The sequence below is a fragment of the Python bivittatus genome, unplaced genomic scaffold, assembly GCF_059951505.1.
Source record: "Python bivittatus isolate LINGU-HERP-01145 unplaced genomic scaffold, Pbiv_v1 ctg000850_np1212, whole genome shotgun sequence".
In the NCBI taxonomy this organism is placed as follows: domain Eukaryota; kingdom Metazoa; phylum Chordata; class Lepidosauria; order Squamata; family Pythonidae; genus Python; species Python bivittatus.
The window spans coordinates 10111961-10137329 of NW_028277112.1; the positions used below are offsets into that span (position 1 = coordinate 10111961).

At 34.9% G+C, this 25369-nt stretch overlaps 1 protein-coding gene across 1 annotated transcript in view; it reads left to right on the top strand.

Moving 5' to 3' along the window:
• Nucleotides 1–25369, top strand: part of RASA1 (RAS p21 protein activator 1) — a 53626-nt gene that overhangs the window by 10165 nt on the left and 18092 nt on the right. Inside the window, exons 2-13 of the mRNA XM_025171853.2 lie at nt 6597–6749; nt 8700–8835; nt 10061–10131; nt 11392–11509; nt 13626–13657; nt 14940–14992; nt 15859–16009; nt 20645–20723; nt 21783–21903; nt 22613–22769; nt 23932–24019; nt 24598–24675. Of these exons, the coding sequence (XP_025027621.2) occupies nt 6597–6749; nt 8700–8835; nt 10061–10131; nt 11392–11509; nt 13626–13657; nt 14940–14992; nt 15859–16009; nt 20645–20723; nt 21783–21903; nt 22613–22769; nt 23932–24019; nt 24598–24675 (1237 nt within the window). The remainder of the gene's footprint in view (nt 1–6596; nt 6750–8699; nt 8836–10060; nt 10132–11391; nt 11510–13625; nt 13658–14939; nt 14993–15858; nt 16010–20644; nt 20724–21782; nt 21904–22612; nt 22770–23931; nt 24020–24597; nt 24676–25369) is intronic.

Consider the following 25369-nt stretch of genomic DNA (forward strand, 5'->3'; position numbering starts at 1 on the left):
CACAGTAAAAGGAAAAAAGAAAAAATAGTACAATTAATTATTGAACAAAGAGGAGGCTCAGTCAACTAAAGCAAAAAAACTTTTAAAATGAAAAAATTGAATATTTTATAAATTGATGGGTAGAAGAGAAAAGATTGGAAAGGAATGGAAAGTTGCATAAATGAGATTTAAGTGGAAATGAGTCAAGTGATAGGAATTAAGATGACAAATTGGAATAAAAATCAGTGGTTTGGTCATTTGCAGCAAAAAGCATTACCCCTCAGGAGAGGATCTCACTAAGACTGTGGTGTGATTACAATGATAGATTTTATAAATAGTACAGTACACATCATCTTTGTGTCTCTGCTTACTATAGCTTTAATAGTTTTGGCATCTACCTAAAAGTTTGTGATCAGAGAGACTGATTACAAGGATCACCTGATTCAGAGATCTGTTAATCAGTGCTCTCCTGCTTCTCTTCCTTACCAAGGTATTACATGAGCAAGTACCAAATGGCATTATTTCTTTTTTTTAAAAAATCTCTTTTTGCCATACCACACACTGTCTCCTTTTTCTTGTGGCCTGTGTTCCCTACTAGTGTACAAGAGGCAGAATTCTGAGGAGGATTTTAAATTGGAAACAGGGCAAGTTAAAGACATTCCTCTTAATTCTTGAGTTTTACTAAACTCTGAATTGCTTCATTGTATTCTGGGCTTTGTGCCGAACTGGATCGCAGCTTTAATGATTTGTTTTATAGTTGTACTGTGAGAAAACATGCAAGAGTTATTAAATATTAAGCCTGCAGGATTTCTCTCCATGCAGTCACACCAGGAATTGTAACTCGATGGGGAATTTTTGAAAACACGTGCTTTTTATAGGTGATTCTATAGGCCTTTTTCAAGCAGTAGTTTTGCAGAACAATGTGAGAAAACAGCAGAATATTTGGGTGAGTGATATATGCTAATAAAATATAACACTTGTCATGATCTTCCACAACTGAAATAATTATACTTCCTCAAATAAGACATAGCTGTGGAAAGCTCTGAAAAATAGGATGTATCTACACTAATGAAGCAACTGCCTGTGATGAATGATCCCCAGCTATACACACACACACACACACGTGCTGTATATAGTATTGTCTATACAGTAATATACCTAGCTTGCATTTTCATTACCAGATGTATTTCAAGAAGTATACAAACTACAAAATTGCCCTAGGTTTTTACATCTTTTTATTTAAGCACTGAACAAGTGTGTATGTTCTCACCAAATTATCTAATGTATATTGGACTTTTGGTTTGTAATTTTAACTATGGCAAATGGCATCCGGGGATTGTGGGCTTGATGGAATACCTAGTGTGTATTATAGGTACAGTACATACATATCTCAGAGATATTGTAAGTTCGGTTCCAGACCACCGCAATAAAGCAAATATTGCAATAAAGCGAGTCACAGTTTTTTTGTTTCCCAGTGCATATAAAAGTTATGTTTACACTATACTGTACTCTATTAAGTGTAAAATAGCATTATGTCTAAAAAAATGTCTATTAATTTTTTAAAAATCTTAAAATAAGACAACAGTGACGTTTGCTGCATCGATTGACTCTTCCTTTCACGAAAGATTTCTCTGTAGCATGCAGTGCTGTTTGATAAATGCAATATCTGCGAAGCACAATAAAATGAGGTATGCCTGTATTGATTTAGTGCTTGATGTAATACAGTATTAAATTTGACTTTTAAAATTCTGGGAAACTTAAATAAAATAACACATACTAAATATTCTTGAATACAGCAGTTTTATATATGAAGTTAGGTATGATAATGGATATTAATGTTGTAGCAGGAGGTCTATGTTGATCTATGATGGCCTAAAAGCAGAAGGAGTATCGTAGTGTCAGACCAACATATTTTATTAAAAGGCATAAGCTTTCTTTGAATTACAGCTCGCTTCATCAGATACATGAGTGGCTAAACTGATGTAGAATTTAAATTGGGATGAGATGGGGAAGAAGAATGGGTGAAGACAATGTGGTTATGTGTAAAAGTTAAGTACAACTTTGGAAAAAAATCAACAAAAATATTTTCATTAACATACTATATGTAGACATTTTAGACCTGTCAAATATGTATGCTTATGTGGAATTTTAGTCTGACTATCTGTTAGAGAAATAATGTTGTAATTCATTGCATTCTTGAAAGGAAGGAAATTTGTATTCTGTAGCATTCACAGTTTAGGAGTGAGTTACTTATGGGACCGTCTCTCCCCAATTGTTCCTACCTATCCTATGTGATCTGACAGGAAGGGCATGCTCCGGGTACCATCAGCTAGGGAGTTCGACTGGTGGGGCCCAGAAGGAGGATCTTTTCTGTCATGGCACCCTCACTTTGGAACATAATTCCCCCTAAGATTAGATTGGCCCTGTCCCTGTTGGCCTTTTGTAAGGCCTTGAAAACGGCTTTGTACTCAAGCCTGGGACCCTGTGTGTGAGTTAGAGCCCATCTCCTGGCTGATGATAGGTTAGATAGGCTGCTATGTGTTTTTGTTTTTGTTTTCTATTATGTATTTTATGTTTTTATTTGTTTTATTCTAAGCCACATAGAGTCATGTAAAAGCGAGATGGGCAGCTAAATAAATCAAGTAAATGAATAAATAAATTTTTATGTGGACATAACTACCACTGATGTTTTAATACCCATTTTAAAATAAAATGCATTTAGATAAGAATATAAAAAGGAAAAACAATTACAGTTCTTATTTTCAGATTTTTTTTACCAGTATTAGATTATGAATGTTGTCATTCACTTGCATCAACCTGCAAGAAAAATAAAATACCATTTTGAAGTCTAGCATGTCAGCATATATTTTATTATTTACAATATAAATATTTGCTGAAACAGTTTAGTACCACGATTGCAAACTATGACTTGCTTTTGTGATCTGCCCTATCTTTCTAGTAAATGTTAGCAAAAAGTAGGCTAATAGAGAGCCAGTTTGGTGTAGTGGTTAAGGCGCTGGCCTAGAAACCAGGAGACTGAGTTCTAGGCCTCTCTTAGGAATGAAAGCTGGCTGGGTGATTTTGGGACAGTCAATCTCTCTCTGCCCAGCCCACCTCACAGAATTGTTGTTGTGGGAAAAATAGGAGGTAGGAGTATTGGTATGTTTGCTGCTTTGAATTATATATAAAAAAAGGATAAAAATATAATAATAATATGATTATTATATATGATTATAATATTATCAGTCCAGATCAAACCCCTGCAGGATGAAGTCCTCTTCACTGATTGTAACAGCCTGTTATCTACAAGCTGGTCTAGTTAATGTCAGTAGATAGAGATTTTTCAGTTTCCCTTTCTAGGGCTGAGTGACCAGCCCAAAGTCACCAGCTGGCTTTCATGCCTAAGAGAGAACTAGAACTTGGGTCTCCCTACTCCTAGTACAACAGCTCAAGATTATATGAGTGGAATGGAGTGGAGTGGAGTATAATATGTGTGTGTGTGTGTGTGTGTGTGTATGATTATAAATTAAATATAATAAGAACTAATGCTGTATTGGTATGTTGGTTAAGTACATTGTTTTAAATTGTGTTTCTTATTAGCATTATTAACAGAGAATAATATATTTAACAAACACATGGTGGATGGTTAAAACTATAATATTGAGAAATTGGAAATATGATATTATTCCAGATGTCAAGGAATGGTTATCAGAAATGTGTGATCTGTTTTAGAAAAGGCAATATTTGTAGGAATATGTGTTACCATGGCAGAGATTTTGTGACATTCTACAATAATATTTTGTACAGATTATATTATAGTAGTATATTAGTAAACCAGTGGCTATTGATAAATATAAAATATAAGGTAGATTTTTTCTTTTCTTTTTTCTTTTTTTTTAGTTTGTATTTTTAATTTATTTGGGATTATCTCTTTTCTAATTTTTAAGGGTTTTTTAAAAAAAATTAAAGATAATTCTGTTAATTGTATATGTATAAATTTTTTAGAAAAATAATTTTTAAAAAACTCTTATATAATCTTATCAAGCAAGAGTGATGTACTTTGCAGGAGTGTTTTTCAACAGCTAGGATTGTTTCTAGAAGGAAAACTTACTAATTTAAAATAAAGTATGCGTTCAGTTTCCTCAGACATAAAGCTGTAGGAGCATTTCTAGTTCAGTGTTGTAAGCATAGTACTTCACTCCTAATACAAATCACTAGGGAAGGAGCTAAAATCAGCCCATGTTTCACCAGGTGATTAAGGAGACATCAGCTGCTATCTCATCAGTCTCATTGGATTGTGTGGATTGGAAATTGTGTGGTTAAACTGTTTATTTGATGTATACTTAACGAACTGTTACATAGGAAATATTTATTCCCAGCAACTTGTTTTGGAAGCTGTTCTTGGGCTTGGCAAGGATGCAGCAAGGGATAGCAATTACTTTATCAGCCCATATTAGAAATTTTTGCCTAAATTCTTGCTGTTTTGTTACTCTGATAGGTGAAAAAAGAAATGGATTCTGTTCCATCAACTATGCAGTATATGAAACTTTATTACATAAAGAGTTATATGTTGTTGTACCATCTAAATAACATGAATTTCCCATCACTAAGAAAGGTGAAAGGAATGTTGGATACACAAGCCTTCTTTGTGGTCATTCTGACACTGTGGAACACCATGGCCCCAGAGTTATGTCAGCATTTTTTGCTCTTGGCATCCTGAAAAGCTCTGAAGGCTCCCATATATAAGTGGACATTAAATTGATAGTGCCTGGATAGCCATTTGTTACTTATATTATGCTGGTTCAAGGTAGTTGAACTTTCATGTATGGATTGTTTATTTTATTTTTTTATTGTTAACAGCGAGTTGATGGACTGGGAGAGTATAAAAAGTTTGTAAGTAAATAATTTTTCATAGTAGACATTTGGGTCTTCTCCAGAATAGCTATACACTTAGCTGGGATTTGTGCTCTATTATTATTTGCAGCTTTTTGTTTTAGACTTTCTCTATACTACCATGGAAATCCTGTCTGTCAACCAAAGCTAAGGATACAGTAGTTTACCTACAAGTCCAGTGAAGTTAAAATATAGCAATGATTTGTATGCATACACTGAATGGCTATTATATTTTATAGAACTGTAACTTCTGTGCAACTCTTCGGACAGGATATTGCAGATACAGTGATACCTCTACTTACGAACGCCCCTACTTACGAAAATTTCGAGATACGATCAGCTCCGGTCCCAAAAATTTACCTCTACTTACAAACTCGCCTCGACTTACGAGCCGTTTTTCCGCCCGTGCCACATGGTCCGCGGCCATTTTCCGCCCATGCCACATGGCCCCCGGACATTTTTCCACCCGTGCCACATGGTCCCCGGCCATTTTTTGCCCGTGCCACGTGGTCCGTGGCCATTTTTCTGCCCGTTCCACGTGGTCAACAGCCATTTTTCCGCCCCTGACGTGTGGTCAGCGGCCATTTTTCCGCCCCTGACGCGTGGTCCGCAGACGCCGGAACGGATTAGCGGTAATTACATTGATGCTTATGGCAAAATTTACTTCAACTTGCGACCAAATCGACTTGCGATCAGAGTCACGGAACGGATTAAATTCGTAAGTAGAGGTACCACTGTATATCCAAAGAGCTTCACAGAAACTACAGTCAAAACTATTATGCTTTTAACTGCCAGCAGTAAGTAAATAGCAATTCCGTCTCTATATACTTTAATTAAATTCTTAGTCTTTTTTAAAAGTTAGAGTCTGAACTCCGTGTTGTGCGCCAGCTGCACCCTTTCCTGGATTGGGAGGCCCTTCTCTCAGTCACTCGTGCCCTGGTCATCTCCCATAGGGCTACCCTTGAAAAGTACCTTTTGGAAGTTGGAGCTGGTGCAGAATGTGGCAGCATGGGCAGCTATGGGCTCCTCTAGGACTGTGTGTGTAACACCTCTGCTGTGTGAGCTGCATTGGGTGCTGGTTTGCTTCCAGGTCCAATTCACAGTGTTGGTTATGACTTTTAAAGCCCTTCACGGAAGGGCCCAGTTTACCTGAGGAACCATCTCGTCCCCATCACATCAACCTGTCTCACCCGGTCTGGCAGGAAGGGTATGTTACAGACCCCATCGCCTAGAGAGTGCTGACTGGCAGGATCCAGGAGGAGAGCCTTTTCTGCCATGGCTCCTGCCCTCTGGAATATCTTGCCCCTGAGGTGAGATTGGTCCCCACTCTGTTGGCCTTCCGAAAGGGCGTCAAGACCTGGCTCTGCCAACCTAGAAGGGGACTTAATGGGGGTTCACAGCATATGAGGTGGTTGGTAGTTTGAGGATACTCTCTCCACCTTTTTAGTTTGTAGTTTTAACTGTTTAGTTTTAATTTTAACCTTTTGTAGTTTTTAACTTGCATATTTTCTCTAAGATTTTATAGTTTTTTACTTGTAATGCTGCCTAGAGTCACTTGTACAGTGAAATGGGTGGCATATGTAAATTTGAAAATAAATAAACAAACAAACAAACAAACTAGGCTGTGGTATGCCATGGATGTAGGAGATTTTATCCAGGATTTCCACATCCTTTGCCAAATGGACTGAAGTTAATATATTATGTCATTATGCTTTGCTTTCCAGATGGTATCATGGAAAACTAGACAGAACAATTGCAGAAGAACGTCTTCGACAGGCAGGAAAACCTGGAAGTTACCTTATTCGAGAGAGTGATCGAAGGCCTGGATCATTTGTGCTTTCATTTCTGAGCAAAACCAATGTTGTTAATCACTTTAGGTGAGTGAAAGATTAATGTTTTTAAAATTGATAACTCTGCTCCTACAAAAATACTTAAAAGTGGCTCTTTTAAGTGTAGCAATTTATGTGTATATGTAACTTGAGCAGGATAGATTTGTTCTTCCTTACCTGAGTTTTCAAAAGATATTCAGCAATCGCAGCAACAGAGACAGGTAGAAGGCAGAGTAATTGTGGGAAGTCAGTAGAATAGTTAGGAGAGTTGCTGGGTGATGGGGAGGACAGTGGAATGTACTTCAGATATTCTTCTTTCACAAGTTACTTTCAAAACTGATTGCTGAAAAATCCCTTTAGTTGATGGAGAATTCTGGAATATGCTCAAATTATATATTCAGTTAATATGGAGCACTGGAAGATTTTGTGATCAGTGTTTCTTTGCAAGTATTGGAATATGCCCTGGAAAATACACCAGTAATTCAAGCAGGCTGCAATTATGTTTAACATTATGTTTAATAGGGCACTGGCCACTTCTACTCTGTCCCTTATACTTATTTTTAAAACCCCTAATTTTTTATTCATTCCATCATAATTCTTCTATTGACAAACTGGGTCGAGAAGATAAAATTGTGGAGTGCATTAAAACCTATTCATTTGTAAAATATTGTGGTAACATGAACTTGCCTTGGCTAATAGCCATGCTGTGAACTTTGTAAATATTTGTGAAGTGTACAATAAAACACATAGTTACTAGCATCTATGCTTGGTATAGTCCCAAGTTTCAAATCAAGCAGGTTAATTTGTAAGTATTAGAAAAAACCAGGCAGGGTTCTTCTGTTGCTTGAAGACTGGCAGCTGCTGAGAGTTTGGCCACATGTTCTACAGCTGTCATTTTTTTAAAAAAAGCAGCTTTGTTTAATGCAGAACTATGTTCTGGACACAATTCTCAAAACAGTTCTGTCTTTCCAGGATTTAGAAAATAAATTATCATGGATTTGCTTAAAGAAAGAATAAGGTTGACTTTAAAATATTACTCATTAATTGTAATATTAATTTTAATTTATGCTTTTTACCCTTCAGTACCCTTAAGAAAAAAAACTATTAGTCACCTTGAGAACTCACTTGAGTAGAAAGGCAGGATATAAATCAAATAAATAATTAAGATTCTTATTTGCCATAGGTAACCAGTAATCAGGCTATTTGGAAGCCTAAAACACCCAAATTATCCTGCAGCTGCAGAATGTAGGTGGAAGATGTAGGATATCTAAAAAATACTGATCTAGTACAGTTCTTATATGCCTCAACTATATCAGATTATTTCAGATAATTCTATTGTTTGAATTGAGTTCTTAGGTTTAAATTTGTCAACTCACATCAAGTTGTGAGGGACGTATAATATTAAAAATATTTGTCTGAATTTATGACAGTAAATCTCTACATCTTCTGAGGTCACTACCTAGAATTGTGAATGCATTAGTGGCTAGTAATAAATTCAGATTATTAGCAGTTTTTGAAGAATCAGTGATATTTAAATACTAAGCAATCTTTATGTTTTTAAAGAAAGTACAGGTAGTCCTCATTTACTGATAGTAATTGGGACTGGGAACTCTGTTGCTAAGCAGCATGGTCATAAGGTGTGACGTCACATGACTGCACCAACTTACAACGGCAATTCCACCAGTCCCAGTTGCTGTAGTTAGGCGAATCCTGTGTGGTCACAGTGTCCTACAGTCACATGATCACCATTTGTGACCTTCTGCCAGCTTCCCCTTTGACTTTGCTTGTCGGAAGCTGGCAGTAACCGCAGGGATGCTGTGACGGCTGCAACTACGAGGACCCATCATTAGTCCCCCTCATTCAGCGTCATCATAACTTCGAACGGTGACTGAATGAATGTACACTAAGCAAGGACTACCTGTAGTTTCTTTTTACATACAGACTTTTTTTAATAGTAAAGGACATTCTACTAATATTGGTTATTATTTTCTCTGATAGGATTATTGCAATGTGTGGCGATTATTACATTGGTGGGCGACGATTTTCTTCACTTTCTGACCTAATAGGGTATTACAGCCATGTATCTTGTTTGCTTAAAGGGGAAAAATTATTGTTTCCTGTAGCACCTCCAGAGGTATGTATTTTTTTATAGAAGAATGTGCATTTTTTATGTATATTTGCAATTAACAGTGAGCCAGTTTGGTACTGTGTTTAAGGCACCAAGCTGGAAACTAGGAGTTCTTAGTCATAAAGCCAGCTGGGTAACCTTGGGCAGTCACTCTCTTTCAGCCCTAGGAAGAAGGCAGTGCCAAGCCACTTCCAAAAATCTTGCCAGTAAAACTACAGGGACTACTCCAGACAGTTGCCAGGAGTCAACACTGATTCAAAGGCACCAAAAAGATAAATAATAATTGGAAATTGCTGTTTCAGAATTCACAGCTGTGTTGCTCTTTTTTTGAGGGGAGGGGGGAAATGTCATAGCTATGTAAGCCTATGTAGTCTCTTCAAGGGGGCTAACTAGATTGACACAGAAGAATTATAAGTTTTGAAGTTCTCCAGAACTCTTCATCAAAGTCAGTCCCAAAATAGAAGTTGTGATATGGACTGAATGCAGAGTCATTCAGTTTTTAGGGGAAAAGACATAGTGTAATCGGATACTAACAACACCTGACATTGATTCTGCAATCAGCCAACCATCTGTACCTTGAATGCTAAAAAAACCAACACTATTTTTGGACTTCCTTGCTTTTCTTTTCCTTGTTTTTATAAATAATGCTTGATGAAATGTTCTGGAGAATCCAAAAGCTTGCAAACTCTTTAGTGTCAATTTGGTCGGGTCTAATAAAGATATAGCCATAGATTTTGAACAACAACAATAACAAAAAGATAATAAAATATGACAATAGCTAAATGTAATACTATCTACTTATTTTTATAAAGCACAATAATTTGGCTGTAAGTCTACTATTTGTGCTGACCTATTTAAATTGTACAAAATAAATTCATGCAAACTTCTAACACAAATAATGCCAGTATTTTATATTTGTGTTATAGTAGCCTTAATTCAGAAATATGATTGTGTCCCAATCAAAAAAAGACCCCTCAATTGTTTTACTGTTAACTTGAATTATATTTATTTCTGATGCTTCATCTACACTTGGATAAAAATCTTTATCTTTTTATTGGTTTTGAAACCATTTTAGGTTCTGGCCATTTGGAGCTTTATTACTGAAGGAATTGAGAAAAAATAAAGCTGGCTGTAAAATAGGCAGTGGAACTAAATGTGTTGGAGATTTTGTCTTGACTCAGTATTGCTGCATTTTACACCAGTTTTGAAGAATATATTTCTTTTCTTACAGCCAGTAGAGGACCGCAGGAGAGTCCGAGCCATTCTGCCATATACTAAAGTGCCAGAAACTGATGAAATAAGGTATAATTTAGAATGATAAATAATGCATGTATGTTTGTTTAATATTTGTTAGTCTTTTTGTAAGAGTTAAGATGATGCTACACTCTGTTTACTGATTTAAATTAAGTAAAAAATGGTTTAATATAATGGCTTTAATAGTTCTTTTGTTTCAATGCAAAGCCTACTTGTATGAGATAAAAATAAAGAATATAATAATTACCAAAAGAGTTGATCATTAAATTAATAGTGAAGTCAGTCAATTTTGTTGAAATGTGCATGCAGTTAATGTAGTGTAAGTTTAGATTTAAGAAAAACACAGAAATACTCCAGGTTTCTATTTAAAATACACCTTTTTTAACCACCATCCACTTCTATATGTAGATGACCAAGAGTCAGTTCCACTGAATTCAAGTATATGTACTTCTTAATAAACAATTGTGGAGTTGCATGTTACCAATTGTAACAATGTTGAAAGTAGGTATGTGTAAAATTTGGGGATTTCAGAAGATTTCTGGAGAACTCAGTAACATTCTATTGCTGCTCCACACCATGTTGTTCTGGAAACAGTGCCAACTGTCTGAGAACACCTCATTCTAGACATGTTGACCACTTCCGCCTTAGAGAACTTACTTTTAAAAACTGCATAACCTTCTCTGAAATGGCCTGGAGGGAAAACAGAACATCCCTATCTGAAAGGTAGAATAGTTTTTAAGAATATTGGCAACCATGTAAATACTTCATTTTTCTACCATATCAAGCACTTGAAGTACAGATGCCATGCTCTCATTTTGTTAAAAATCCCTACAATTTTCCCAGGAAGAAGAGTCCATTGCAGCTTGATATGATGGGTTTTGCATGCTTTTATTACTAGGATCAATGATCAAGATTAAAAACGAAACATGAACAACATATAAAATAATCAGGGTGAAATGTGTTCCTCTGCCTTCTTTAAATCCATGGGTATAGCTTACCTGCAGATAATGTATTAGTGCTGTTGCACAGTGCATTTCTCCATATCCTGTATTTCAGAATATAAATCTTTCAAATAAATAAATACCTAAATAAATAAAGTTACTATAACATAAAACACATTTAAAATAAAATAATGTTACAACAAATCATCAAGATTTCTTACAGGATAACTGGTAGTCTATGGTTTGGGGGCAAATTATAAGAATTTGCAAAGACAGATCAGAAATTAGGTTAAGTTGGTAAAAGTGTAACTGTGCTTGCTTGAGTGGTGATTTGAATAATTAATAATTTTACCTTAATTACCTGTAGTTTCCTTAAAGGAGACATGTTTATTGTCCACAATGAATTAGAAGATGGATGGATGTGGGTTACAAACTTACGTACAGATGAACAAGGCCTTATTGTAGAAGACTTAGTAGAGGAAGTGGTAAGTAATGTTGTACAAGAAGCATTTATTTATTCAAATAATATTAAATTAACAGAAAACATCCTACTTAAAGTATATTTGAATTTTTACCCTATCCTTCCTTTTGTTGGGAAATAGAGTCAGAAGGAAGACTAGGTACAGGGATTTTATTTATTTGTTTATTTAATTATATGACTATCCAACTTCCAGAAATGTTATTCCAACTGGTATACAGCAATAAAAACAAATCACAGTATCCCAACAACAGCAAAAATCAACAACAACAAAAAAAACATACAGTTCGGGCTGTACCAATTTGTATTTCACCTCCCAGGACTAGGTCTCCTCTTGGCCCCAATGCCTGAGGGAACAGCCAGATCTTCAAAGTCTTCCTGAAGACTAACAGGATCAGGGACAGTTGAACCTCGGGGATATATTGTTCCACAGGTTAGGTGCCACAACCTAAAAGGCACATCTCCTAGGTCATGTCAGATGGTATTGTTTCAAGAAAGGGACCTGGAGCATGCCCACTTTCTTGCAGTATGTGGGACAGGCAGAAACAACTGGAGACAGGTGAGAAATGTGCTCCTGCAGATTATAATCCTGCGTCATGATGGACTTCATAGGTGATAATGAGTGCCTTGAATTACACCTGAGAACCATTGCAGCTTGTGGAGCACAAGTTTTATTTGGATATACTGTGGTGCCCCTGTAACTACCTGCGCTGCTGCATTCTGGACCAGTTGCAGCTTCTCATGAGTGACCAGAGCAGAGCACCCTGGTCCAGGAATGGGTGCAATAAGCATACTTGGAGTTGTGCAGAGAACCCCCTGGCTACTGCTGCCACTTACACTTTGATGGACCTTATCTATCTCTTTTACTAGGGTTTTCAACAAGCTGATCCCCATTTTAAAAGTGTGTTATTTGGGGAAAAAATGTTCTGCTTTTCATAAAATACACTAAAATAGTAACTGACTATTTAGAGTACTGGCAACTACAGCTGTTTTTGTAATTGCTCATTAATCCTGTTTATGGAGAGAGGATATTATCAATTTTATCTTGATTTCTTAATATGTCTGTTCAGGTAGTAACAGCGAACCACGGGTTCATGAATGATCTCTTTCCATCACATACTCTGCCTAGTTTATTTGATTGTATGCATGTAAATAACTAAGTTTCTGTTTGCTGTGCAAACTGTTTATTATCATTTGAAGGGCAAGTGGAAGCTACACTTTGCTGGTTCAGATATAGTAGGTGACTGTTACTAATCAGGTAACTAAGCGCCTGGTAAGGGAAAGTATGCTAGCAGAGAACATATTCCCAATGATAATCCATGGATTGACACTGCATATAAAATGCATAGCAGTGTAGCAAAAAAACATTATTATATTTTAGATTGCCTCTGAAATGTTTGTTAAGAAGCAGCAGTGAAGGACAGAAATGCAGCAGTGAGGGACAGAAATACTGAAAATTTGGGATTGATTTGTGTGTCCTAAGTGACTGAATTTGAAAGGAAAAAAAGTCTCCAGTAAGGATACTCATCAGTGGGACTTGGAGTATAATTAAAATGAAAGCCTGTATAAAGAGATTTCCCCCAAAAAATTGTCTTTTAAATTTCCTGCATGATAAGAACAAATGCATAAGGCTAGTTTGAAGTCACAGATGACTATTGCAATATCTTTTAAATAGTGAAATGGAACATTTTTCATTTTAGTTTTGTAGATAGCCAACTGAATGTTGTTCCCTAGCACGGGAGTATTGGCAACATATGTAAGAAACTGTTAATGAATCTTACAAATTTAAGCTATACTTTCAGTCAATAATTGTTTCCAGAAGATAAGGGCAAGATTATCTCAGGTGAGGTATATTTCCTGGGGCAGATCTAAAAATATTTAGATATTTTTAAGTGTCATAGACTATAATCCTTTGTAAACTTTACTTGCAGAAAGCTTTATTGTCTACAGTACCATTTAATTCTAAATAAACATGGATAGATTCTCTTAATTTCAGAACAACCTAATGTTTAAAGTTTTAAAATTACACTAATTATATTTTTTTTCTAAAGAGAACAGAATGCTTTAACATGGGTCACTAAAATCATTTTGTTTTCATACTTTTTGTATCATATTTTCCTAAGGGAAGAGAGGAAGATCCACATGAAGGCAAAATGTAAGTATAAAATTATTATAAGTATCTAAGTATATGTTCTCTTAGAATGCTGATTCTTGATTTTTTATATGCCAGAGGCATAATCCCAGGAAAAAAAAGCTTGTATGCCTGGATGCATATTGATCCTAATTATTAATAGTTATATAATACAAATAAAGCAAGATACTGAGACTGAGCACTGAATTAGTGCTATTTTAAGGTGCACAGTGAGAAACTTTTTAGGACTCTTGAAAAAAACCTATTCTCCAATTTTGACTGATAACTCATTTCTGGATTGCTTTGTTCAGAATTAGTCACAATATTTTAGCACTGAGAGGATTAATTAGTACAATTGAGAAATTCAGATGCTTGAACAACAAGTTATAGGACGAAAGGAACGAAGTATATTCATCTGGATAAAGGAACAACAGTGAAAATAAGGCTGACCTTGAAATGTTTTGTGAACATTTAATTTTAATTTAATTTCCATATTTAGAGGCCGCCCAACTCCTTGATGACTTTGGGCAACTCACAAATAAAAAAGAAAAAGAACATTTCAAGATACAAGTAAAAAAGAACCGTAGCTGACTGGAAAACAATACACAGGCCACTCAGCATAAATAAATGTAGCAAAAAGGGGCCACTCCAACCACCCCATCCAAAGGTCTGGGAGAACAACCAGGTTTTTAACAGTTTCCTAAATGGAGGGAATTGCAAGAATCTCTAGGGGGAGCTGCAACAGATAAAGCCTGCTTCCTGGGTTCCACAAGATAACACTGTTTAATCAAGGGGATCCAGAGTAGACCCACTCTTTTTGATTGTACAGGACAAGCAGAAACAATTGGAGATAGGCAGTCCCTCAGATAGCCAGGCTCTGTACTATGAAGTGTTTTAAAGGTGATAAAAAGGACCTTGAATTGCACTCGGAAACCAATTGGCAATCAGTGCAGTTTGCACAACAGTGAGGTCATGTAGGCATAACATGATGCTCCCACCATTCCCCACCACATTCTGGACCAACTTCCAGATGGTCTTTTCATGATATAGACCGAGTTGCTGATTTATATTTGATTTGGGAGAGAATAACAGTTTTAAAATTGTTATTTGCCAGATCTTGTTGACATTTAATCCAACTGATATAAAAGAACCTGAGTATTTTTTAATGTTACATTTTTGGGTTTTTATAAATGCATTTTGCTCTCAAAAATAGGGTCATTCTTCTGTCATTTATAGATGTATGTTTTCTAAAGCAAACCAAAGAACTTGCTACTAATATTTCCTGGGTTTTTTTGTATTCTTTAAGATGGTTCCATGGAAAGATTTCAAAACAAGAGGCTTATAGTTTGCTGATGACAGGTACTTGCGAATTTTAATTAATGGAATATCTGTTAATATAAAAAGTATGGTAGGACTACATGATACTTTGGCTCTATCTCCAAATGTTGGAGCATGGAAGTCAGAATGTAACATCTGTCTGCAACACCTTAGAGCAGTTGTATCCTTTTCTGGGATCTCCACAAACTGGAAAAGGCAGTGGCACAACCTCAGGACATGACACAACTACAGACTTGTGTAGTTCCTCATGAGCCAAATTTTTTTTGGAAATTGAGTCCAAAGCACTGCACAGTCCTAAATGTATGCATGATTTTCCTTTTTTTTAAAAAAAATTGTTAAACCTATTTTAGGGCTTGTAATACATTATTCTTGTGTTTCAAAATGACAAGGAAACAAATTGCCAGTTTTCCACAATTTTAGAACTAAAATTCATTGGAGTAGCCAGAAGGGAGTATGGGTACTGCAGCATAGTTTGCAAAGGAGCAATTGAGGGAGTGCATATGGCTCTGGGACTGCAGTTTCTCATATCTAAGCTAAAATTTAAAAATTATTCATTGTAGTATTTGCTTAAATTGTCTACTATAAAAATATGTTCTTTCAGCAAATGTTCTGCTCTTGAATTAGAGAATACTTCAGGATGTAGAGGGATTTATTTACAAAGCAAGATTCATCATATGGACTTGACTTTTTTTTTTTTTAAAGGAATTACCAGCTCCTTTATCGTTGCTTAATGAATAAGAATACCCTAAGAAAAAACAACAATAGTCTTTTTGCAACTGATACAATTTTTCTCTGCTGCACGCTAAATTCCGGACTAATGAAATACCGTAAAGCTGTTAGATTTATTGATGTAGACCTGTACTTTTTTCCTCCTCCTTTATAATTAGTTGGTCAAGTATCAAGTTTTCTTGTGAGACCTTCTGATAACACACCTGGGGATTACTCTCTCTACTTTCGAACCAGTGAAAATATTCAGCGTTTCAAAATATGCCCAACACCAAACAATCAGTTTATGATGGGGGGCAGATATTATAACAGGTATGTTGCAAATATATTCTACAGCTTGTTTTATGTATTCTATTAATTGCTATTAATGGTATATATTGTATTCTATCAGGGTTTGTTTGGTGGGTTTCGGTGGTTTTGTGGGGTTTGTTTTTGGGGGGGGGGACGGGGGTATTATAAGTACCAAAACATTTATGATTCAAAAGATGTAGAATTTAAAATGTGTATAATAGATAAAATTGAAATTGTGTACATGTATTAAAATGAGTAAGAATATCTGTCCATTCTCAGATCTTAACAAATAAAAAGGCTTGGCCATTGGGGCATAAGAGCAGATTGTGCTATGTTTCTTTTAAAAGCGTCATTGCTTCATCACTAGACACTGAACTTAATTTCCACATGAGAGAAAATTTAGGACATAAAACTGCCCTGATACTGAGTGCCTTTCATTCTTATTTTTCAAGTTCTTAAAAGTATGTTAATCTAGACTGTGTTTGAATAACTTTTAGTAGTGCTAAGTTTAGTTCTCCCTTCCAAAGAAGATTTGCCCTAACCCAGATGATGGGACTTGGATATGCCAAACATGAACCAGGGAATTGATATTCATCCCAACCGAGAATTTCTCTCGCTTCCAGCTTGGCTTCTGAGTGGTTAGAAATCCTGCAGCTGGTGTGACTGAGAAAGTATCAAGTTCTCCTAGCTGAGAAGGTCATTGGACTGTCATAGAACTTCAAGTGGAAGATGTTATGAGGCTAAACAGTTGGATCCTTTTGCATATCCCACATACAAGCTACTTGAGTATCTTCTTCATTAAATCTGTCTGGCTTCCAGACATCCTCATTGAAAATCGAGCTAGCAGCAGAGTCAGCCTTTTTGAAGGTAAACTATCTTTTGCCCATTGTCTAGTTGTCTAGTTCTTAAGGGTATGGCAGTAGAAGCCTCCCATTTGAAAACTTTGACATGTATGAAACAGGAATCCACAGTCCTGAATTAAGCAATAAAAATCCCATTTCCACAGGATCTGATTTGTGTAACTTGACAATGAAGGAAAACTAAAATGTTTTAGAAAACATTCTCGTCTGAAGCCATCTTGAATTATACTGTAGAACACTGTATATTCTACTTTTTTCAAAAAGTATTCTACTTTTTTCAAAGTAATAGGTATGCACCTATTCTTAGTGGTTGTTACAATAGTTCAACCTTAAGTTTGTGTTTCCATCTTCATTGTTTAGATACTGAAACTGCAGTCTGATTTAATCTATGGTATACTGTGTGAGTGGAAATGTACTTATGCTTATGTACAGCATCCTGCTGGATCTCACCAACTGTTTCCAACTGCAGCAGCTCTCTATGCTTTTTCCTGCTCTGATCCTGAGAAACATAGAAAGCTGCAAAAGGAATAGAAAAAGCCCATTACATAAGTCAAGTTTCTCTGAATCCAACCCATTATTTTTACATCAACTTCTCCAAAAGACCCACTCATGCTAATTAGCTATGGGTTGGGGGGGGGGGCGGGTTACTGTGTATATTATTAATTAAAATGAATATCTTTAAACTGCAGGTATTGTCCACGGTAAGGTTTCATTCATAAAAGGTTTTTAATTTTTCTTGTTGCAAGTTATGGTTTCATTATTGGACAGATTCTACATATACGTGTGTGCATGAGAGAGAGAGAGAGAGAGAGAACATTATGAAACTTTCAAAATGAAAATACTTTTTGTAGAAATACAAAACAGTTGATATGTCTGAGTGTTAAAACTATAAGGGATGCTTTGTGAAGTAGTATTTCTGAATCCAGCACTCAAATTATCAAAGCAGTAGATCCTCTTGGAGGTTCAGTATGAGCAACTTGAAGGCCTCCCTGCGCAATCTAAGCATTCACAGATCTAAGCTTCATTGGCAGTCTAATAAAAATATAAGCATAAAATCTTATATAAAATCTTTATTAGCATAAAAAACTGAATAATATTTGAAATAATAACAGTATTTGACATATTTGATGAGAAAATGTTTTATTAAAACTATAACTGTATAGTTGCTGATAAGGATCCATGATAAGGTCTCTAAATTCTACCATTGGTTTTATGTACTTAGCATATTTAAATTCAGTTTTTCTTTTGTACTGATGTCATTGCAAGTTTATATTATAATTGAGAATGCCAAAAAGAAGAAAAACGCTGTATTGATATTGTCTGTGCACAATGATTTTATTCAAGTGCATTTCAGTAAGCATGATATACAGACTTGTAAATGATGTGGACTGCAAGATTTTTTTCCCATAACTCTTTGAATATTGGCCTTCAAATGCAATTTTACCCTGCCTCTCAATTATAATTGTTCTGGAGTATATAGTATGAGAATTTAGTAGGTCAATTGGCAGTAGCACACTTTTGAGTATATCTTATGTAATTCTTTATTATATCTTCTTTCAGTTGCTCTGTACAGATGATAAATTTCTGTTAAAGTTTGGCTGTGTTTGCACAGTGCTGCCTACATCAGGTAACAGCACCTACTCAGTCTCTGCTGATCTTGAAAAGCTAAATAGTCAGACCTGGTTAGCACTCGCCTGAATGACTGCCAGGACATCTAGGCTTTATAGGCTAGACTAAGAAATCAGAAAAGGGCAGTAGTAAACCAACTGCTTCCAATTTTTGCTAAAAACATGCTTATGTGGTTAACAGGAGAAAAATTCAGCTCAAAGGAGTCTTAACCTAAAAATATTCAGTATTTTGCCAGATTTAATTATTTTGTCTCAATGTTTTATTAATGTGTATTGCTTTAATTGCTATGTTTCCAGACAGGTTGTTGAATGCAAAAACTGTGCACTATGCATTTCCATTAGGAAAAGGAAGGGATATGCAAAATGTTCCATTCACAAACTGTTACATGCACAGAACAGCTTTTTTTCTGACAACCCAAACCTGAACTGAAATGTACATTTGTGATGTAAAACACGGACCAAAATGGAGTTATTGTAGGCTGGTGGGGAGTGGGTAGGAGAAGAGTAGGGAAAGTAACTGGTGTTGGTATCTAGAAGCTCCCAGAGCCTTTTGCTGATCGCTGTCTTTCTTTTCCTAGCCTTTCGATTTTTAGCAGGACTAATTGGCTGGATGTATGCTTCTTAATTCCCCACAATACTATGTCAACCTGATATTTAAAAAATTCCAGTCAGACTTCTTTGCAGCTGCCTGCTATCACTCCGAGGAAAACACTAGGATATAGGGAAGAGGGGCATAAGACAATATTTTACAGATGACCTCCTCAAATATAGAACAGCCCCTGCAGAAAAATTCTATTTCCCTCTCCCTGGCCCTCTTCACTTGTAGATATAAGAGAGCATTTTGGTAAATATCAGATTTCATATAGTGGATGTGTTGGTTTTATTGCGCTAAGTCTCTAAAAATATGGAAAGCAGTTTTTTGGTGTAAAACTTGATATATAATGAATTCTTTAAGTATATTAACAGTACACTTTTCAAAATGTAACTTAAGGCATACATTTTACCATTGGTTTTATGTGCCTCCATTGCTATGTCCTTAGCATATTTAAATTCAGTTTTTCTTTTGTGCTGATGTCATTGCATGTTTACATTATAACTGAGAATGCCAAAAAGAAGAAGAATACTGTGTTGATATTGTCTGTGCACAATGATTTTATTCAAGTGCATTTCAGTAAGCATGATGTAAAGACTTGTAAATGATTGGACTGCAAGGTTTTTTCCATAACTGTTCGAATATTGGCCTTCAAATGCAATTTTACCCTGCCTCTCTATTATAATTACACTGCAAACTTTCCAGTGTAAATACAATTAAGATTGGATATAATATTTATGTTTTCCATTTTAGAGGAAAACCCCTCTCGAGGCAGTTCATAAAAATAAGAATAGATAAATAATAAACCAACAGCTAATAAAAGCAGCACTTAAAATATCCCTCAACCCCTGCTAAAATCAGACATTTCAAAGCAATATACTCAGATAATAAAATGGAGAAAGAAATGGTATCTATGCTTGAGTACCTGTACTTTTAAAAATGATGAAACTAGATAATGTCAGATACAAAACCGTTCCATAGGGAAGTGGGAATACAGTAGAAAGCATACTGTCCCTGGTGTGAGCCCACTTACCTCTTCTCAAAGGAGAACAGTAAGAGACATGCTTCTGTTCCTGATCTTAATGTATAGAGAGGCTGCTACAGGTGAAGACTGTATATAACTTGGTCCCAAACCATTTGTTTTCATATTGTGTGGCTTATAACTTTTTTCTTATATTTTAGACTATGCTTCATATTAAAGAGTTTCAGTATTATTTGTATGGTACTAAATATTGAATACATTAAAATGCATAAATTCACTAGATTTTTTTTTTTTGCAAAATTTAAAATGTGGTTTACTTTTCAATCTAAAAATGCATATACCTATAAATAAATTGCATTAATTATGTGTTATTAAATATAGTTGTAACTTGTAAAAAGATAAAGTTGCATGCAAAAGATTTTACCTTTCAGTGAATCCCTAAGTGAACAGAAGCTGACACAACCTCTATATGGTACAATGTTAAATACAACATTGTTCTGCAAATTTGAACATTTTGCAGATTTGATTCTATTTCAATTTTATAAAATTGTATTAATTTCTTCAGAGACTCCTGTTTTGTTTTGTTGTTAACAGTATTGCAGACATCATAGATCACTACAGAAAAGAACAGATTGTGGAAGGCTATTATCTTAAAGATCCTGTTCCAATGCAGGTGAGTCAGTACATGAAAATTTAATTTAATTGTAATTACAGGTTCCAGTATTTGCCAAGGAAAAAAAAAAAAGACAATGCCTATAAGGGATAGATAGGTCATTATTTTTTATCATTTATTCTTGAGGAGGTATATTTGGCCTTGTTATTTAGTTTTAGAGAGAGTCATAATTGATGTTAATGTTAGTAGTGAAAAAATTGCTTTTTGATCCAAGAAACTTATTCTATTTTGTGGGTCACTTAAATACTTACCATGTATAACTTTATTTTTATTTGACCATCCTTTGTTTGTTTTATTATCATCATGTTGTTTTCTTGTCATGCATCAGAATGTGACTCATAATAAAATCCTTAACAACAAATATAAAAAGCAAAACATTACTCATCACACTCTTTATTAATATATTTACTGTTATACATGGGAAAAAAATAAAGCTCAAGGAGATCGCCTGGTTTGCAGAACTATGAAATGACAACAAACCAAAATTAAGCAAACCAACCAAAATAGGCCGGGAAACACACAGTGGATAGCTGTGGATAACACAAGGTGGATACAGAACACCTAATGATAATTGGAAGGAATGGAAAGATGGTTAGGAGAAGGGTAATGGAATAAGAATTGCTGGACTTCCAAATGGGAGTATGAAAGGTAGCAGCTTGCTGCTGATCCTACTTGTAAAACTAAATAATAAAAGTAGAGTAAGTGAAATTTTAAAACTATTTGTTTTAAAATTTATAAATGTTAAGAAAAACATTTCTAAACATTAAGAAAAACATTTCTAAAACGTTAAGAAAAAAACTCTTCATCTGATTCTTACTGTTCATTCTGTTGTTAATTTGGTCTCATTCTCATTTAATCCATGGGAAAATGGATTAAAAATGCATACAGGGAGGGAAGGAGAGGAGGAGGTATAGAAATTGCTGACAGAAGTTATACCAGGAATTTAAGATACCATACTTAGTGTCTTGCAGCCTCATAAACTAATCAGTAGGCTATAGTATGCTTGATAGAATTCTGGTGTTTCAGATTGGAAAATTAACATATGTTTTTTCCTCTTAGCATCAAGGGCAAGTGCTTAACGATGTTGTAGATGGAAAAGAAATTTACAATACAATTCGGCGAAAAACTAAAGATGCATTCTATAAAAATATTGTTAAAAAAGGATACCTTCTGAAAAAAAGTAAGTATGAGTCACAGTTTTTGGGTTAAGAATGGCTGTGAATATCTGGCAATTCAGTAAGTTTTGCTTCACTTCTGGCAAGTACTTCCACTGACAATGACCAGAATCTTGTAATTGTTCATACATATTGCCTAGTAAATATGTAATGTAATCCTATGTGCTTATACTCAGTCTGTATGCTGTGTATAGATTATAACTGCATATTACTGTGTTTTTAGCTTATATTTATATATTAATATTCTTCTGTAATTGCATAACTCTTCTGCTTACAAATGTATAGAACTTGAAGCTTTACAAATCAGAGTTGTAGTATAAAAAATAGGAAAAGCGCTAGGAAGATATTAAATAATAAATTCTTATTTTTGTGTGTATACATATATACACACACACACACACACACACATATATATCAAATTTATCACCACCCATCTTATTGAAAAGCGACTCTGGGCAGTTTACAGAGGAGATTCATATCCAATCACTGGAAGATCTTCCATGTAATCAATCAAAATTTGAGATTGGCTAAATGTTTACTTTATGTAACATTCCTAAATTGTTAAAGACCGATTTAGATTTAGATTTAGATTTATTTATTTATTTTTGGTAACTTAAACAAATGAGGGTAGGATTGACAAAGATACATTTTACAAGTCAGATTGTCAGGGATTTGATGGAAGGGAAGTCCCTTTATCCTGCCTTTTGTTTACAGGTAAAGGAAAGCGGTGGAAGAACTTGTACTTTATTTTAGAGGGAAATGATGCTCAACTTATTTATTTTGAAAGTGAAAAGCGAGCCACTAAACCCAAAGGATTGATAGATCTTAGTGTATGTTCTGTCTATGGTGTACATGATAGTCTGTTTGGCAGGTAAGATATTGTATTCATTTTTGATAATCACCATTTTGAAATGTTTTAAGGATAGTTTCATTGATAATGAGGCAAATAGAAAGACACAGCTCTGACAATATCTGATTGGGAACTTAAAGTTAGAGAATACACAGCAATGTATATTCTGTGTATATTTATTAGTATAAAAAAACTAATAGTATATATACACAATAAAAGTTTAAATTTAAGCAAGAATGGTTGCCTTACATACAATATATTACGCAGGATGGCAAACAGTTTAGCTTCTAAGGGGGCCTAAATGGCTACAAATATTGCAAACTAGCAGATGTACAAAAAGGGGGAAGTTAGAAACCTCTCTTTCTCTATTTTTTGGTATTTTAATTCTTGTTACATTTACTCCATCTATTTTTTTCCTTTCATTAATTGTGTGTGTGTGTATGTGTAAACAATACTTCTTTGATGCGAGTTGCAGGGTTTTTTTTTTAAAGTTATGTTCACCTTTGAATGAAAAAGCTAAATATTTTTAATGCTTGTTACACTGATATCCTAAATTGTAATTAATATTGATAGATTATCTTATTTTGTTTTTCTTTTCTATTTTCAATATTCTAACTTCAATAAAGTATACAACTCTTGAAAACAAAAAGGCTACTTACTCTGGCTCTTGAGCGACAGAAAACATGTTTGCCTCATTATCTTTTTATTTGGTTAACAACACTTTTTGTGTTAAGCTAAGTGTTGTTAACTAAATAAAGATAAAGTTGTACATGTCATTAATTTTTAAATCTTACAAGGACCAGAAAATAAGTGTTACTGAAAGGAAAATGACCCATTTTTTATTTATGTTTGTTCTTTTTTAGTGGGAGAGGGGCCAAGTAAGCGTAAGAACATTAAAACTAACAGATGCTTTAACATGCCATTTAATGATTTATTTTGTTTAATAGTTCATAATTTGCCAACATCCTTAAATGTGCATTCAGAAGAGATTGTGCATATGAATTATCCATTAAAAATACAGGTATATTGGGAAAATAAAGAGGGTATATAATGTATTGCAACAAGAGTGTAATAATGGTAAACATATATGAGAGTGAAAAGCACTGCATGTCCCAAGAGTGGCACCAGCATTCTGTTAATAGAATTCTGTTTTTGTTTGTTTGTTTGTTTTTCCTTTAAATAGGCCAAACTGTTTTCAGATAGTAGTTCAGCACTTTAGTGAAGAGCATTACATCTTTTACTTTGCAGGAGAAACTCCAGAACAAGCACAGGTAAGTTTTCAAAAAACTTATTGAAGTAATAAGGTTAAAGATAGCAATATATGACATTTTTTAATGTATTGTGGTAAGAATCATTAGACTATATTGTAATAATACACGTGAAATAGTGATTTGTGACTTATAAATTTTTTCAATTTAGTGTGTATGTGTATGTGTACGTGTGCGTGCGCAAAAAAGGACTTTTTCCTTGTAATGAGATTGACATCATTTAGAGAAGCAGTTTATTAAAAAGGGGAAAGGGTACAGTAGTCATGACTTAAGAAATCGGTTTATGAGTGAACAACAGCAGATACTTACAGAAACAGAGCAGTCAGAAAGAAGTGTCTTCAGTTGCCTTCATACTTTCCCTCCTTGTAATTAAATGATTAATTATTAAAACTCTATTTTTCTGTATTAGAAATAAAAAAGAGAACTGTTATAACAAATTAAACTTAACTAAACACTTAGATATTTGTTAAAAGATTAAACATAAGTGCAATTTTGTCTGTAATCCTGTACCCATCTATGGACATATAAAGGATTGTACTGTATAGGTGGAAATTGTTGATCTGAGATACTTTTACTTGCAGGACTGGATGAAAGTTTTGCAAACATTTTGCAATTTACGAAAAACAAGTTCAGGAACATCTAATAAGCGCCTGCGTCAGGTAATGTACTTTTGCTGAAATTGAAATGTACTTGGTCAAAGTAATCTTTTACTTGTATAAAGTAAAGAAGGTTGTAACATTTTTTTCTCAGAATAATCAGAGAGACTTCTTTAAATGTATTTTAAGCAATTTTAAAGATTAAAATAAAGTATGAAATTAGATGGAGCTAACAATTTTAATACACACAATTACTGCGTTGATATTTAATAATGAAGTCAAAGCCAATATGAAAGTCACAAACTAACCTACTAACCAAATTCTAAGAAAAAGCAGTTATATAAGTAATTATGATGCTACTTGGCATTTTTCTTGAAGCAACATTTAAATATGATGTATATTATAATACAAACAGAAGTAGTAAACTGACAGCGATATACAGTGGTACCTCGGGTTACGAATTTAATCCGTTCCATGACTCTGGTCGCAACCCGATTTGTTCGCAACCCGAAGCAAATTTTCCCATAAGGTTCAATGTAATTACCGTTAATCCATTCTGGCGTCCGCGGACCACGCATCAAGAGCAGAAAAATGGCCGCGGACTGCGCGGCAGGGCGGAAAAATGGCTGCGGACCGCGCGGCAGGGCGGAAAAACGGCCGCGGACCACGTGGCACGGGCAGAAAATGGCCGCAGATCCGGTTCGTACCCCGAGGCGGAGTTCGCAAACCGAGGTAAATTTTTGCGGCCAGAGCTGGT